This window comes from Lactuca sativa, chromosome 2, assembly GCF_002870075.4.
Source record: "Lactuca sativa cultivar Salinas chromosome 2, Lsat_Salinas_v11, whole genome shotgun sequence".
Taxonomy (NCBI): Eukaryota; Viridiplantae; Streptophyta; class Magnoliopsida; order Asterales; family Asteraceae; genus Lactuca; species Lactuca sativa.
Genome location: NC_056624.2, coordinates 184,289,595 through 184,306,763, shown reverse-complemented (window position 1 = coordinate 184,306,763; position 17,169 = coordinate 184,289,595). Strand labels below are relative to the sequence as shown.

General features: G+C 35.0%; 2 protein-coding genes across 2 annotated transcripts; one reads left to right on the top strand and one right to left on the bottom strand.

Moving 5' to 3' along the window:
* The first annotated feature begins 5,768 nt into the window (after positions 1 to 5,768).
* LOC111891923 (thioredoxin H2) lies at positions 5,769 to 6,926 on the top strand. Its single transcript, XM_023887988.3, has 2 exons — positions 5,769 to 6,135; positions 6,576 to 6,926. The coding sequence occupies exons 1-2, from the start codon at positions 5,863 to 5,865 to the stop codon at positions 6,723 to 6,725; spliced, it is 423 nt and encodes a 140-aa protein (XP_023743756.1). The 5' UTR covers positions 5,769 to 5,862; the 3' UTR covers positions 6,726 to 6,926.
* Positions 6,927 to 11,300: 4,374 nt separating this feature from the next.
* On the bottom strand, positions 11,301 to 13,608 carry LOC111891922 (pentatricopeptide repeat-containing protein At5g39980, chloroplastic). Its single transcript, XM_023887987.3, has one exon. It carries the CDS (start codon positions 13,534 to 13,536, stop codon positions 11,533 to 11,535), a length of 2,004 nt encoding a protein of 667 aa, XP_023743755.1. The 5' UTR covers positions 13,537 to 13,608; the 3' UTR covers positions 11,301 to 11,532.
* Between the last annotated feature and the right edge of the window lie 3,561 nt (positions 13,609 to 17,169).

Genomic DNA, 17,169 nt, shown 5'->3' with positions numbered 1-17,169 from the left:
TTTGTATGGGTTCTTCATTTGAGCACATCTTATAAAATCAAATTCTCCATCTATGATCGATGAATCTCTCTCTCTCTCTCTCTCTCTCTCTCTCTCTCTCTCCATATTTCTTGCTCGGAGGGGAGAACATCGACGGGTAAGGATATGACATAAACGCATTCAATTTCGAGTATTACATAGTGAATCCGAGTTGATTGAAATACCTATTTGTTGGCAACCACAATTTGAGGACCATATGTGGCAGACGAAACAACATATAGAAACCAATATGTCTCGTTTTTGTTCCGGTTATCCATTTTGCCATTGTACTTGGATTTGATTCTAAATCTACAGTATTACAACATTCCTTTTGAAAAAAAAAAAGATGTCACTTGGAGTGGTAATAGAAGAAGGGTTTTAGAGAGAGAAAGAGAGATAGGAGGAAAGATTTTGGGATAGATGTGTGACATCTCCTGTTTTTTAGAACCAATTAAAACTTTTGTTTATGCTTTAAAATAATGAGTTTTTTTTGTTGCGGAAAATTTTAGTTCAATAAAACATTTTTATTGAGATGACAAATGTTGACATAGGTTACATCATAAATATTTAAAGGTTTTGAATACTATAACAGACTCATCTCTTATTCACTCGGCGTCCTAACTTAGATTCCAGCAGCTTTAGTATTGCGACTTGTCATGCATACAAATTAAGTGGGTCAGGTTTGGAAAACCAGGTGAGGTACATATGGTTTTCAAGTCCATAATAATTTAATGATATTAAATTATATTAATAATCCTACAAAACAAACATTTCCAAACAATATATATATATATATATATATATATATATATATATATATATATATATATATATATATATATATATATATATCCAACATTAATGTGACAATTGCGACAATTGCCACCTGTCACTAATTGTAAAAGGACTTGGAAAATGATAAGTATCTAAACACAAGGCTTATAACATTGGATATAAGAGAAAAATAGTCCAAAATATATGCAAATCGCATTACTAAGTGCGCAAAAAGTTGTGTTAACTAGTATAAATTGGTAACATATTAAGAAAGTATGTTGCAAGGCGATTTCAAAGATATAAACTTCGTAATAATCTGACTTCGATTGGAGGAGTTATGATTTTTGTAAAAGTAATATTAGTCGCATAAATAAATGTTACAACGTCAAAATGGTACTAGGAGATTGGTTGAGTTTTTGCTAAAGTCGGTAAAAGGAAAGTCGTAGTACTCCTTGAAATAAGAACTTAGAGGCAAGGAAGGCCGACAACGGAGTACGTACGAACAAGATATGATTTTCAAAAAAACATAAAATACAGTTAAAAATGGAAGTTGAAATTAGCAAAAACAACCTAAAGGAAAGTTGTAGTACTCATTAATAGCTACACAAATATATAAAGGATGTTAGAAACAAGATTCATATAAGAAACATATGAATTTTTACAAAATACTAATCGTGCGCATGTAATGCACACCACGCACGACGTGCATGTATGACACCCAAATCATCGAGATACGACAGACGTGAGCCACCAGGAAAGTGACACGTGGAAAGTTTTGAATGGAGCCATGAATCCCATGCACGACACGCATAGATATTTGTGTCGCGTGCATGCCAAAACCGACCCTATAATTAGAGGCTTTCACTTCTCCAAATCTTCACACCTCAAACTTTTTCCCTTTTCTCTCTGAATCGATCCAGAATCCTCTCCTCCTCCCTAGATGGTTGGAAGTTCCTGATGCGATTACCAGAGTCTTTTTCCTTTTTATGAGGAGAATACTTGCTATAAAACTATTTCAATGATTTTATGAAAAGATTATTTCTCGTAATATATCAATAATTTTTAAATTACATGCATTTTTAGGATAATATTATGTCCAATAGTTACCCTGCCTAAACTTTAATAATGATATTATGCCTAGTCCTAATAATGTTTAAGATTATAGTAAAGGATTATATCTAGTTTTACGCTGGAAAATCTAGTTTAAACACCTTACTGTTCTTACCTTGTCATCAATTTCGTAAGTATATCGATCAGTATAACGACCGGTATTACTGAGAAATCTTATTTAAAAGTTCATAATAATGATTATAAACATAAATATAAGTTATACTTTAAGCACGGTAAGCATAACTCAACTTACAGGTTGTTTAACGGAAAATCAGACTCTGTGCGGGCAGAACTTCGAAACCAAAAGCTCTATTTCACTCTAAAGTTTTGCTACTGACGCTTAAGAAATACTAGAACCAAGCCTCGAGGATTCGGGAGAGGTTGGAAGAAATTATAAGTGAATTGGCAACCAAATGAGTGAGAAATCGAGGCTATTTATAGGAATTTCCAGGGGATGCATTGCACCCTGCCACGTGTCACAATATTAGGGCTTATCGTGGGGTGGAAGGGTTTACTTGATGACAACACATGTCGCACTCTTGGTGGTGTCATGTGTCGCTCCTGCGTTGGTCGGAATTTAATTATTTTCTAAAATTCATAGCATACAGGCTCTTCTGTGATGGTTTCTATATCCATGCATAGCTATCGACGACTACTACAACTTTCATGTAGACTTCATCGGTTAATTTTCACTTTATTTTTCGTGATTCGGTTCGAGAGGGCTTATATTATAAATAGCGTTGTGAAATTCATAACTTCTTCATACAAGCTCTATTTTCAACGTTCGTTATATCGTTGGTCTCCTATTGAAGATTACTACAACTTTCGTTTAGATTATTTCGGCTAACAATCAAATGATTTTTATTTTGATTTATGTATCGCACTCGAAACTTTAAAAAGTCATAACTTCCTAATACGAAATCAGATTTAGGCGTTATTTATATCGTCGCATAGCTATTGACATGTACTACAAATTTTGTTTAGATTATTTATCCTATTTACACTTTTATTTTAAATTGATATTTTTAGCCTTTGGTTTTGTTTTTAACCATATTTTAATACAAATATTATTTCGTTATAATATTTATTTGTATAACATAAATACAATACATACTATACTTCATAGACTCTCCTTCTAGGATTCCCTCCACTTCACCCTGCTATAAGCCAATGAAGAACTTCTATCAATATTAACCGGTTATCTGATGAATACAATTACATGTCGCTAAAATCAAACAGTCAGTCAATTGAAAGATCCGACACTACAACGGTTGGATTCAAACAAGAGATGCGCAATAACACAAAATCAAGCAATCTAAAACTATTTAACTATGGGAGCATGCAACCTAACAGATTTGTCAAATAACTACTTAATATCAATATAGGTTCCAAGCACCAAATAACAACCAAATCTCTAAGCTATAAAACATCTTAAATATCAAGAAATTCTTAACCTGTAATTCCTGAAAATATCCTTGTCTTACGTACTTGCATGCATTTCTAACAATTCATATATTAGCATACATAACAATATGGGTATTTTGTGAATCATTTTCCTTTATGAGCTCTAGCTAACTATACGCATCACATTCTTTTCTTTTGAATAAAGTTTTGTTTCTTTAAAATATTTGTTAAGATATTTAAATCCCTAGTTTGAGTTTGGAATCACACGAGTGTTCATCCAATTCTCTTAAACCATGAATATGATACCAACTTGTTACATCCCCATTTTTACCATACAATTTTTCATTTTTACTTGTTCAATCAAATCAGAGTATAATTACATTATGTGGAAAACATGATGCCAACACGTGTGTAAGCCTTGCCTTTCTCACGATTCGAAGAAGTACCTGAAAACATTTTTTAATCAATTGGTTAAGCATGAAGCTTAATGATTTCCCCAAAATATTATATACCACAATACATATACATGCATACAATTAATGGCTCACAACCATTCGACGATCCACCAATTGGCTCACGACCTTTCGCCTATCTACCAAATAGCTCACGATCTTTTTTGCCGTTCCACCAATTGGCTCACGGCCTTTCGCCAATCCACCAATAACATGTATATTTAGACTTACAAATTACTTGTCGTTTCATCGTCAACACTCGGGTCTATAGGCTCCTGACATGTCGTTGTTCCGCCGTCAACCCATATTCTAATCGTAATAATTAATTCAAGTACAATAACTTTTAAACACATAAAGGCTTATACTTTTGGCTATACTATTACAAACATATATGAACTATAATTTCTACCCTACTAGCCTCAAGTACACTAACATTAAGCACCTAAAGACTATACTACTAGCTCTTATGTCCTAACATATATATATATATATATATATATATATATATATATATATATATATATATATATATATATATATATATATATATTGTAATATAGCGAGATAACTCACTTGATAAGGGTGGAAGATACCCGGGAAGCTAGATTATGGGCTAACGCGTCATCTTATCCCTTTGTAAACACATAACACAAAAGACAACTTCTCATTTACTTATTTATTTTTTTTCCAATTTACATTTAAACGACAATGTAAATGAGGGTTTATCTACAGAATGTCTAACGAAAAGTGTGGGCATTACAGAATGGGTTTTGATTTCTTCTCTGGTTCTTGTCGTTGGTGTGTATAGTCCATACGCAATTTCATCCACTAGTTTGAACTCTGCAATCTTGTTCCTCAGGCGACTTCGAATGGATGATCGTAGTTGCTTCTTGGCGACGACAACAGATTCTGTAACACCCCAAATTTCCAAAATAAATTTTTTATTTTTCAAATAGAATAAACAACCATTTTTTGTAAATACATCTAAGTTAAAAACTATTTATTCAAAGTCTATATTTCCAATTCAGAGTTATAGCGGAATCTCGAATTATAAATCACCGATGTGCTTGTACACAGTCTCATCTTCACCATCCGATAAGTACCTAAAAACATTTAATCCACAACTGTAAGCCAAAGCTTAGTGAGTTCCCCCCTAAAATACCTCACACAACAATACACATACAATGCATGCTCACATGAGCCTTCAGTCTGCCTGGACCACCTCACAAGGCCTATAAGATGTCTTGACCGCTCTACCGAGCATATAGTCGACTTGACCGCCTCACAAGGCCTACAGTAGTTGCACTGCTACCTTAGGTCTATAGTCTGATTGGACCGCCTCGCAAGGCCTACAATATACCTAGACCGCTAAGGTATTTTGGCTTACAACATAAAGTAGGACCGTCTCAACCCAACCAACCACAATATGTCAACATATGTAAACAGATAAATAATAACCAACAAAGAACAAGTAATCATAACAGATGTACCAATCTAACATATTACTACAACATACCAACATCTTACACACAATGATACATACTCCGGTATAAAATATAGTGAGAAAACTCACATGAGCTAACCAACATAGGTTCAACAACAATACTATGCAACATAACAACTAACACAAGCTACCTAAACCAAACTGAAACTAGACCTTAGTTAAACATTCAGTTTTATCATAGTTTGACCAAAAATCCAACTAGTCAAAAAGTCAACAACCAAAAGTCAACATAGCTGATCACCACGTCGTGACCATGCACCTTCCACGACGTGACAATTCCTCGACAAAACAGTCGTAAAGAATCTACTCGCCACGACGTGGAAAGCATGTTGTCACGTCGTGGGAACTATCCAGAAATCACTTATGGATGAGTGACTAACCATGATAGAAATTGGTTTTCATAAAACTTGAAAAAAAAAATAAAAACTAAACTTATATTCAAGGGACCATTTTTTGAAGATTTGCGGGATTATAATTTACTCAAAGCTTTATATTAAGCTTAGCTGGAGCCTGGATGAGTTAAAGTCCGCGGAGTCCATACTTCCTCTCGACTTCGACGGTGTGTGTATCGTGTATTGTGTGTAAAAACTAAAAAAGATCATGGGATCGGTGGCGTCAGCGTTGATGGGAGGAGGAGAACAGACCCCCAACGACGGCGATACATCATCGGAGGAATCACGAGTTATTGAATTTCATTCTTCTAACCGCTGGCAGCTCCATTACAATCAGTCAAAACAATCCCCCAAACTGATGGTCGTAGATTTCTCGGCGTCATGGTGTGGACCCTGCAAGATGTTGGAGCCCTTTATCCGCTCTCTCGCTTCCAAATATCAGGAAATCGACTTCATCAAGATCGATGTCGATGAATTACAGGTATTTTTAATTAATATCATATCATCATAGTCATCTGGAACTGTTTGGTGAACCGATTAGGTCAATCCAACATTTCGATTCATAATTCCATTCCAATGAACTAATCTAACAAATAAGGTTTAGGTTTAAACCTTAATTTCAACGAGTCAGCGAAAAACCCTAATTGATCCGTGTGAATTTAAGTCGTGGAGTTAGAATCTGAAGTCGATCAACCGATTTTGCTTCAATTCCAATTATATGAGTCCCGAACTTGAGTTCCCAAGGTGATATTAGGGTAAACTTTTTACGTGTTTTCAATTTGCTACCAGTTTCTGTAATTGGTTACATAAATCGATGATGAATTTGTATCAAATTGAGACAAGGGTACATAAATCGTTATCGTAATTATGAAGATAGATTGGGCGATTTTAAAAAAAAAAAAAACGGATGGATGATTGTAGGATGTGGCACAGCAATTTGGGGTGCAGGCAATGCCAACAATTGTATTGCTAAAACAAGGAAAAGAGGTGGGAAGGGTTATTGGTGCCAAGAAGGATGAACTGGAGAAGAAGATTCTTCAGAACAGGGAAGCTCCTAAATTTGCAGCTTGATTCATCTCTCTCTATTCTCGAATGTTTGATTAAAAGTTATTTTGTGCAATTGGTATCAGAATTCAGAATTGTACCAAATAAGTTAATCGTTTATGTTTTAGTATGAATACTCCAACGTTTTTTAACTACTTGAATTAATTATTGGTGATGTTGGTTGATATAAAGGTCTTTATCAATATATAATATGATGATATTGGCTTCGATCCTTGTTTCTTGTTGCTTCGATGCAACCTAAAACAAAACAAATGCAAGAGTCATTTGGATGCTTATCAAATAAGTTGATCGATTATGGCTTTGTTCGGATGAATTTTTGGCTTTGTTCGGATGAATTTTATTGAATGCTTTACTCTTCTAGAACAATCCATGCAAGAACCATGGGAAAAACTTTACTAATGTACTCCTCAACCTCTATACTCTGATATTTAATGCATTGAAAATGAAATTGATCACACCGCTTTTATAGAGACTGCATACCTTAATGATGTTAAAATACTCATTTATGCTAACTACAATGGTGATGCTTTAGAGGAATGGTTTGAAGAGGACAAAGATTAAGTGGTAAGTAATCATGTATTGGCCGTTGATCTTGAATGTAAGGATGAAATCAATTGTATGAACAAGACAAGTATAGACAAATTCTTGAGTAAGTTATGTCCTATTCAAAACCAAAGTCGGTGAAGGATGAATAAAACCATTAATGTGATGAGATTGATCATGTGGTTTAAGTTCATGTCATCTTCAAAGATAATTTACTTTGGAAGAAGCATAAACCAATATTAGGTTTGATATTTGAGGACCATAAACAGCTTAAACACATGTTATGTAACTATGTTGTAGCCAATGGGTACCAACTTTGTTATAGAAAAATGATAATATAAAACCGTTAGTGATGTGTTACGAAAACCAATGTAGTTTTAGGCTTTGGGGTTTATGGACGGGGGATGAACCCTCTTTCACTTTAAATCGTTGAAAAATGAACAAAACGGTGTTTTGAAGTTCTATAACCATAATTTAGTTTAGTGCTATACAAGTACCTCTATAAGTGTCAAAGCATGTCTTCTCGCTCTCCTACACTACCAAAGACCACATTTCTGCCAAATGTTTTTATGACCTCCGATCTAAGTTGCATGATGCACATTTATTTCATTATGCGTGATTTTCTTTATATAATGACTACCAATTCATGTATATGTTACAGATATGGCCCAATTGTGAAACTGGATATACTCTTGTATAACACTAAACTAGGGGTGACAAATCGTGTTATCGTTTCGTGTTTCTATTTGACACGACACGACACAACAAAGTTTTATATAACACGAACATAACACGACGTGACACGGTGTCGTGCTTTTTTTAACTAACACGAAAATGAACGAATTAAAAACGACAAATACGACACGAAAATATAACATATACTAAAAACTAGTTTATTTAATGAATACTTTATCAAATATAACACAAAAAACACGATAAAGAACTGCTAAATCGTGTCAATTTCATGTTAAATTTTGAACACGAACACGACACGACATCATGTTTTTTACAATTAACACGAACACGAATTCAAATTTCAGTTTCGTCCCAATTTTGTTTCGTGTCGTGTATTTTTGTTGTGTCGTGTCATAAATTGACACCCTTACACTAAACTAAATTATGGTCTTATGATGAAGTTAAACACGGTGGCATGTTGAAGGGTGTTATGAATAATTGGGTTTGATGGTTGTTTCTTAAAAGTTATGAGTAAATTACACGAATGGTCCCTATGGTTTGGGGTAATTTGCATGTTTGGTCCCTAACTTATTTTTTTTTTAACTCGGAAGGTTCTTATAGTTTGTTTTTGTTGTGCGCTTGGTCCCTGTCTTACCTAAAAAGACCATTTTGCCATTGATTTTTTAATTTATTTAAATAAGGTGAGGTATGTAAGGTAAGGTAAAGTGAGGTGGAAGTGAGGTTGGGTGTGCGTTTATTTAAATAAATTAAAAAATCAAGGGTAAAATAGTCTTTTTAGGTAAGACAGGGACCAAACGCGCAACAAAAACAAACAGTAAGGACCTTCCGAGTTAAAAAAATAAGTTAGGGATCAAATGTGCAAACTACCACAAACAATAGGGACCATTCGTGTAATTTACTCAAAAGTTGTTTGTACTAGAGAGTTGCTTTGTAATGTGGGCATAGATGCAAATAATCAAATCCTCCATGCTTATTATCTACAAAACTATATAACACACAAAAGCAAAAAAATGGATGTAAATGAGAAAAAAGTAAAAGAAATTGGTATTTTCGTAGAAGTGAAAGAAATAGAGGGAAAATTTCCCACCTAACTTTCCTTCCAATTCGGAAGGATTTGGAGAAAAAAGAACAAAGTGTTTAATTTCTCCTTCATTTCTCTCCAACTCAAAACACAAAATTCAATTTTCTTGCACTTTCCTTTCCCTTCTCTTCTTACGTTTTTTTTTTTCTAGAACACAAAATACAATTTTCTTCTACTTTCCTTTCCCTTCTCTCTTTTCTCTCTTTATTTTCTTTTATTTTCTTTGCTAAACTTGGGAACTAGGCTTAAAGAACACTAATCCCAAGATCCTTTAAAAGCCTTCACCACTACACAAAAGAACAACACATCAAGGGAGATGATCATCCTTTTTAATACTTTCAACTTGGACTTTGTTACTCGTAACTCAATTGTCAACCTGAATCTCCATGTTCAAGTTCTTTTGTTATTATTATTATTATTATTATTATTATTATTATTATTATTATTATTATTATTATTTTTGCAACAACTGCTTCTGCTTCTGTAGTTCTTCCATTTATGTACCTTCTTTTGGAGCTTCTCAGCGTAAGTATTATTTTCCATTTATTTCAGGTCACTTTCTCATCCCCAAGATAGTTAAGCGATAGTGATCTTGTCCAATGGGAGAGTCACACTACTTGAAGAAGTTATAGTTATGTGTCTGCTTCTAATAACATTAAACAAACTACAGTTAGGGTTTAATGAAAAAATGTGTTCAATGTGCCCTAAGATACTATATATAACATGTTTAAGCTAAGAAAAATTAAATATTCTCCTATTTTTTGTTCCTATTATCTTCCTACTTATTTTAGATGGTGACAAGTGTCATTAAATTTAATTCAAATTTGATTGGGGTGTTAAATTTGTACACTTGTCATCATTTTAAATAGGTAGGAAGAAAAAACATGAACAAAATGTAGGAGGATATTTAATTTCTCTTAAGCTAAATTGGACACCTTACAAATCAAAGATATACTTACAAGTGAACTAATGCAATTTTAGAACCTTGGCACTGGATTCAAGGTTATCGATAGCAATAGCGAGGAAATAGCGACAACCCACTTATACGCTACGTAGCGATAGCGATGAAACAACGACAACTATTTCATGTTTTGTGATTTCTTATAAAATTAAACACTATATTTACTTGCACCTATGCAACAATCAAAAATAACATAGAACTAACAAGTACCAATTCTATTAAGCTAACATTAAGTTCCAAAAGATGTTTACCACAAAAGATTGGTTAGTTTTAGACTCTAAAGTCTAAAATTAAGTTCTAATACCACAAATGAATAATTATTTCTAGACTCTAAAGTCTAAAACTATGTTTCAATACCACAAATCGATTTTGGGGAGGTGTGCTATTGTCGCTACTGTTGTAGAAGTGAGAAATAACCCGCCAAAAATCGATTTTGATGATTTTGGCGTCGTTCGTACAATCTTAGTCGATTAGAGGGGAAGACATGAAATTGATTGTACAATTGCCCGCCTAAACCTATTCCGAGCCTAATTGCTACGTTTCTTACTGATTTAAACCAAAAAAAAATGTCAGACATCGCTACACATGCTATTGCCTCGCTACAGGCATCGTAGCGATCTATCACAGCTACGCTACGCTATAACGCTATTCGCTATAGCGAGTGTAGCGATCGCTATTAACAACCTTGGCTGGATTCTCGATGAACCATGACTTACGTTCCATCGAAGGTAACAGGAAGTCACACAGTGGTCTTTCATCTGCATCGGAGTTGTTGATGCTCATTATCTTGTAGTTGGTGCTCGAAGAAGATGCCATTGATGGAGGTCCGATTTAGGGGTTTTGAACGTTTTGTCTGATCTTGAGATGGGGGGAAGCCTATTAATTAAGTTAAAAATTAAGTACCACATTGGAAATAATGTGGTCAATATGGTGCCCCGTGGACATTTTCTTCCCCCTAAAACCGATGAAACCAAATACAAATGCATAGGTAGATTAAGAGTTTGGGGATCCATAATACAAGAATAAACTTTAGTGACCAGATTAAGCGAAAAGTGATAGTTATTGGGCAACAACGACAATAACCATTGTTATATCACTAATTTGAAGTTTTCAAACTTAAACTAAAATACTAAAAATTTCAAGTCTATGATTATTTTAATTCACTATCTTTCAAATTAAAATCCGCTAACCATTAATTAGCTAGTAATCTTATGGACTAATTCAAGAAATAGCAACATACTTTACTTTCACTGCCAATATACGCAACATACTTTTTGTTTTAATTATAACAATGTGTAAGTCTGTGGGAAGTCAAAATAATTTACCATATGTGTTGATGAAATTACATGATTAATCAAACTTCTTAAAGCATGCTAACATCATTTGTACATTGATCAACATAAACTTTTTGAAAAATACATGTCCAATTAAGAAAATTTTGAATCTTCAAACAGGAAGATGCAATTTCCTTTGTGTTTGGTACCTTTCATCTACTATCATCCTTCCAAGTATGTTGAGCAAACACAGTTTATCTATGATCTCAAAAGTCCCATGTCCTTCATTCTATTGACAATTCTTGAAGCATCATTTAACCTATTCGCCCTTTCATAAACACTAGCAACAACAAGATACAATTCCTTCTTATTAACATTGGAATCACATTCCAATCTCTCAAACAACAACTCCACCTTCTCAAAATCCCTTTTCGCACCATAAAGACTCAACATCTGAAAATGCACTTCATCTTGAAAAACACACCCTTCATCCTGCATCTCAACATACACAACATTCGCTTTCTCAAACTCCCTCAACTTCCCATACGCATTTAACACAAGCCCAATCACATTCCCATCAGGAAAAAATCCCGCTTTTCTCATCTTATCAAACACCTCAATCACACTAGAATACTTACGGTTTCTTGAAAATAAATCAATCATACACGCATACACCGATATATCCTTAATCTCTCCAAAATTATACGCCTGGCGAAAAACCCATGTAGCCTCTTCGACCCGACCCGCTCCAGCAAGAATTGTAATGGCTGTAGCTCGAGGAATATTATCCGGGTGTTTAAGTTCATGAAGCAATCTTTTTGCATGCCCAATTAAACCAGCTCTTTCATAAGCCACAATCATGGTTTGATAAAGAACTTGATCAATTTCAACACCAGAGCATCTTAATTTCTGGAACAAAATTGCAGCTTTATCCAACTTCCCTGATTTATCCCATATAGAAATGATGGTTGAATATGTTATGGCATTTGGTTCTATCCCTTTACTTTGCATTTCTAGAATAAGATTATTAGCTTTCTCATGTTCGAGTGTTTTTCCATAAATCTTGATCATAGTGTTGTAAGTAACAACGTTTTGGCTGATATCTTTTCTCTGCATTAATCTGAATAAATGTATGGCTTCCCCAAAAAGTTCGGCTTCACCATAAACTCTTAAAAGGGTGTTGTAACTTACCACATTTGGTTCGATTCCCATCTTTCTCATGCCCCAAAATAATCTATCTGCTTCTTTAGCCATATCAAGTTGACCATATACATCTATCATGATGTTGCAGGTTGTAAGGTCAGGGAAACAGTTCATTTCTTTCATTTCTGAGAATATTGATAAAGCTTCTAGGTATTTTTGATTCTCGGTGTATATGCTTAAGAGTGTAGAGTAGCTTACAGTATCAGGTGTAACTCCAACTGATCTCATTTCTTGAAGTAGCAATCGAGCTTCACGAAATAGTTTTGCTTTTCCAAATACGTTGATCATGGAATTGTAAGCTACGAGGTCAGGGGAGATACCTGATTGTTTTAATCTAGAGAAGATTGATATGGCTTTAGAATAATCACATAGTTTACGAGACAACTCAATCAGGTTGCTGTATAGTACAAGATCGCCAGATACATGATCATGTTCCATCTTCTGTAGCCAAGATAACGCGTCGTCGAACTTACCTTCTTTCCCGAAATGCGTGATTAAAGTGGAGTAAGTATACCTATCAGGCGAAAGTGCTCTTTGACGCATTTCATCGAACAGTCCGTAGGCAATCTGCCACTGCTTTGCTCGAAGCACATTACGTAAGACCACGTTATACGCGTAGACTGAAGGGGTGTATAAAGCTTGTTCGTTTATCCAGTCAAGCAGTGCTAATGATCGTTGCCAATCGGTTTCACGGGAAAGGAGGGTCACCATGAACCGTATTGAAAGTTGTCGGGTTTTATAAGGAGACAATAAAGCGAACAGTTCGTGCTCGTTTGATGTTTGATTGATAGATGATACGAGTTCGTCCATGTCTACGCTGTGATCTAAGTGACCCGTTTCTGGTCTTCGACGATAAGGTTGGAGAAAAGATGACGGTTTTAGAGTTGTGGACTTTGAGGGCTTCCGCCATATATCTTTGGTTGAGGAACTGGAGATTACGACGAATACTGAACGGTGGTGTAGTTTTTTCCGGTGACTCGTCGACGGCGAGTTGTGTAAGTTGATTGTGATGTAAGGTATGGAAGCAGTAGTCAGTGACGACGCATCCATGTGCATCATCTCACGGTTTCTACGGAGCGGCGCCGTTCTCTCTAATTGCGGTGGTTGTTTGGTTTTGACCCGCTAGAATTTTTCATTAGTTTAAGTGCACCCTCTGATTTTTAAGTATGCCAACTTTTACCCCTTTCATGTTTTTAAATAACATTTAAAGAGATCATCTATGTAAAAGACTAAGGTGTTGTTTGTTTTTTGAAGTAAAAAGTTTATTAAATCTGCAGATAACCTTTGTAACTTTTTGCAACAGAAGACGTGGACCAACCGGCTACAGACTGTAATAAAAAGTGTGTTTGTTTTTTTAACATTTGTAGATTCCTACAGACATTAAAAAATTAAAATAATCTGATTTTATAAATCAAAAATAGTTTTTCAATAACGAAAACCTAATAATTCTAGTTTTAAAACATTGAAATAAATCTATACAACCAAATTAGTCTTGCAATAACAATTTGAAATAAAATCTATACAACCAAAGTTTAATAATTTACATTCTATATTTTGCATCAACTGCTCGGCAATTTCATCTTGTAACTAGATCATATATTCACGGTCTGCTGCAGTACCATGTGTTGAAATCTCATCGTCATCATCATCAACGACCATATTGTTATTCCGAACCAAGACATTTGGTTCATCATATCGTGCAAAATACTCATCATGTAGTCTTTCTCTTATAAAATTATGAAGTGTGAAACATGAAAGGGTAATGTTTCATTGTGTAACCAACAAGAATGGTGTCATTCTCTTCAATATAGGGAATCGTGCTTTCAAGACACCAAAAGCATGTTCAATGACGTTCTAAAGTTTTGCATGTATATAGTTAATTTTTTTCTTTATTGGTTAATACACATCTTTGACGGAAAGCTCCAAGCCAATACCTCACATTACGATACGATACCATAAAACCTCGAATGTTTATATAGGCGGAATCACAAAGATTATATTTATTTATAAAAATTCAAAAAAAATCATTCAATTTTTAAACTAAGATAAAGCTATTTAAATAACCATAAACTTACCTGATGGTGGAAACGGGAATTGAGCATGTGGATATGGTAATGCTTCTGATAATATTCTAGAATCATGTGTTATTTATTCCCAACCGGCCACAACAAACGTAAACATCATGTTGAAGTCAAAAATTGCCAATAATTGCTTTTTCCCCTACTTCTATATAAATCTTGTATGTTTGCAGGGACAACAACATGTATCAAAGTGTCATCAGGTGCACCAAGTGCTCATTTGAAAACCTATCATAGCCTCATATTATATCCCATAATATTTGGATTCGGATTAAAAGAAATTGGTACTATATAACTATAATGTTATGTACGAAAAGCAGCATTTTGTCCAACACTTCATGAAAAAAAAAAATTATGAATTGTTTGTTTTAAGTGTTGAAATCTTCGTTTGATAATCATGTAATGTTGGTTATGACCGATCATCATAAAAAACATAGTCATCTTTTCCTCAACTGATACATGTTTGCTATCCTTTAACACATAATTTACTCTAAAATGAGCGCATAGTCGAACACATTCATTAGAGTAAATCGAACATTGTAGAGGATTATGGTGAAGCAAATCTAACATGAATTCATGCCCCATCATTTCCGAATCGTTGTCTTGCACTCGTTTCATACCCCTCTTCCAAAAGTAGCAGACGTACAAGTACATTAGAATTATGAGAAGTATCTTTTTGTCGTGATACATTAGGAACCTATTAATCAACACAAGCACATTCAAGTACCAAATAACATAACATAAAATTCATGTACCAAATAACATAGCATAAAATTCAAGTACCAAATAACTTAACATAAAATTCAAGTACCAAATAACATAGCATAAAATTCAAGTACCAAATAACATAAAATTCAAGTACCAAATACCATAAATAACATTCAAGTGCCAAATAACCAAATTACAACAGCAAAAAACATAACCATGTAGTTCCAACACATGCAATTAAAACCTAAACAACACAAATATGTAAACCTAATGGATAATATTTCCATCCTTTAAAACTCCTAAACGTGTAGCAGTCATCTCGATCCATCCTCTTAATATATGTGGATCATTGGGAAAATTTACCCACATCTCTCTTAGATTCAGGGTCCCTCTAAAAACGTGATAAGCATCAAATCGTAGAGGGTCTACTAGGCCTAACTCGAGCAACTCTATTATAACGTCACATTTTCACGACCAAAAATTTTCATTTTATTTAAAGTAAAACATCCCAATTATAAAAACCATTTTAAGAAAACCATCTATTCCTAATTACAATTATTGAAAATTTGAGTATTATAATGAACACGAAATCCTGAATGATGCTGATAAGTGTGTACAGTCCCGCCTTCGCCTTCTCATAGCCACCGATGATACCTAAAACAATAAACAACTGGGTAAGCATAAAGCTTAGTGAGTTTCTCCCAAAATACCCGATATGATAAACATACAAGCATGCATAACAGCCCACAACCTCCTGGTTGGAATGCCTAGGCCCAATTAGTCCTTAGACTGGAATGCCAACATGTAACAAGTCCAATCAACCATCAGACTGGAATACCCAGGGTCTGTTGGCCTACCACCTCAATCTAACCGCTCTTCCCGAGCCTCCGTGCCTATGGCTTATAGCCGGCCCACAACGGGTATATTGGCTTACATCACAAAGCAAGACCGCCTTAACCCAACCACTACCATATGTCGACATATAAATAATCAGGATCAAGTAGGCACATAATACAGGCAATCAACAATCATACAAATCACTACCGTATACTATTCCTCACACCGTATACTGTCCTGCTACCAACTAACCTCCATTAAATGCATAACCAGAGGTGAGATAGCCACCCGAACAGATGATCCTACTCTAGAGCCATAACCAAACAAGGAACAAGAAAGAAAGCCTAGATCAAGAGTTCTCAAGGTATTCTACATGACTACATATAGTTCCTATGGTACCCCACTAGATGATAACCAACAAGTACAAGCAGACATACAGATCTAACAGATCACTACAACATAGCAATATTCTATATACCAAAATATAGATCTATCTGATCACTACAACATGGAAACATACTAAGTACCAAAATGGGGGTTAAGATGCTTAAATATGGACGAAACCCTAAAAATATGTGGGTTTGGGCCTGAGCAAGCGCCACGTCGTGGCTATCCATTGCCACACTATGGTGGCTCTTGAAAACATGCGTTCGATGAGTATCATGCCACATCTTGGACATCCAAGCCCCATATTGTGGCCGAGGGTCTACTCCAAAAATCCTTATTTGATTCCTTAAGTCTTGGCCCACTTTCTTTAGAAAATGGGATGTTACAATTCTTCCCCACTTAAATTAGATTGTGTCCTCGAAGTCAGTTCTTGGAGTCTCCTCTCAAACACCTTCTAAACCCCTTGTGGGTTCTTCAAACCCAACTCCCTTGCCACGAGCTGATATCATTCGCATACTAGTAACTGCAAACATCGACAAGACAGGTTCCATGCCTAGGATAATGGGTCGATTCGATCAGAGACCCTAACGGTCTAAATCACAACTCCCACGACATTCCTTGATCTTCTGACACCTCTGCAGATCTAACGAGAAACAAACGACCTGACAGAAAACCGTTCCAC

What these genes read in the sequence shown, in the direction of transcription:
- LOC111891923 (XM_023887988.3), top strand. Translation starts at nt 5,863, where the DNA reads ATGGGATCGGTGGCGTCAGCGTTGATGGGAGGAGGAGAACAGACCCCC. An exon ending in TCGATGTCGATGAATTACAG is followed by an intron (nt 6,136 to 6,575) that starts GTATTTTTAATT and finishes GGATGATTGTAG; the next exon opens with GATGTGGCACAGCAATTTGG.
- LOC111891922 (XM_023887987.3), bottom strand. Translation starts at nt 13,536, where the DNA reads ATGATGCACATGGATGCGTCGTCACTGACTACTGCTTCCATACCTTAC.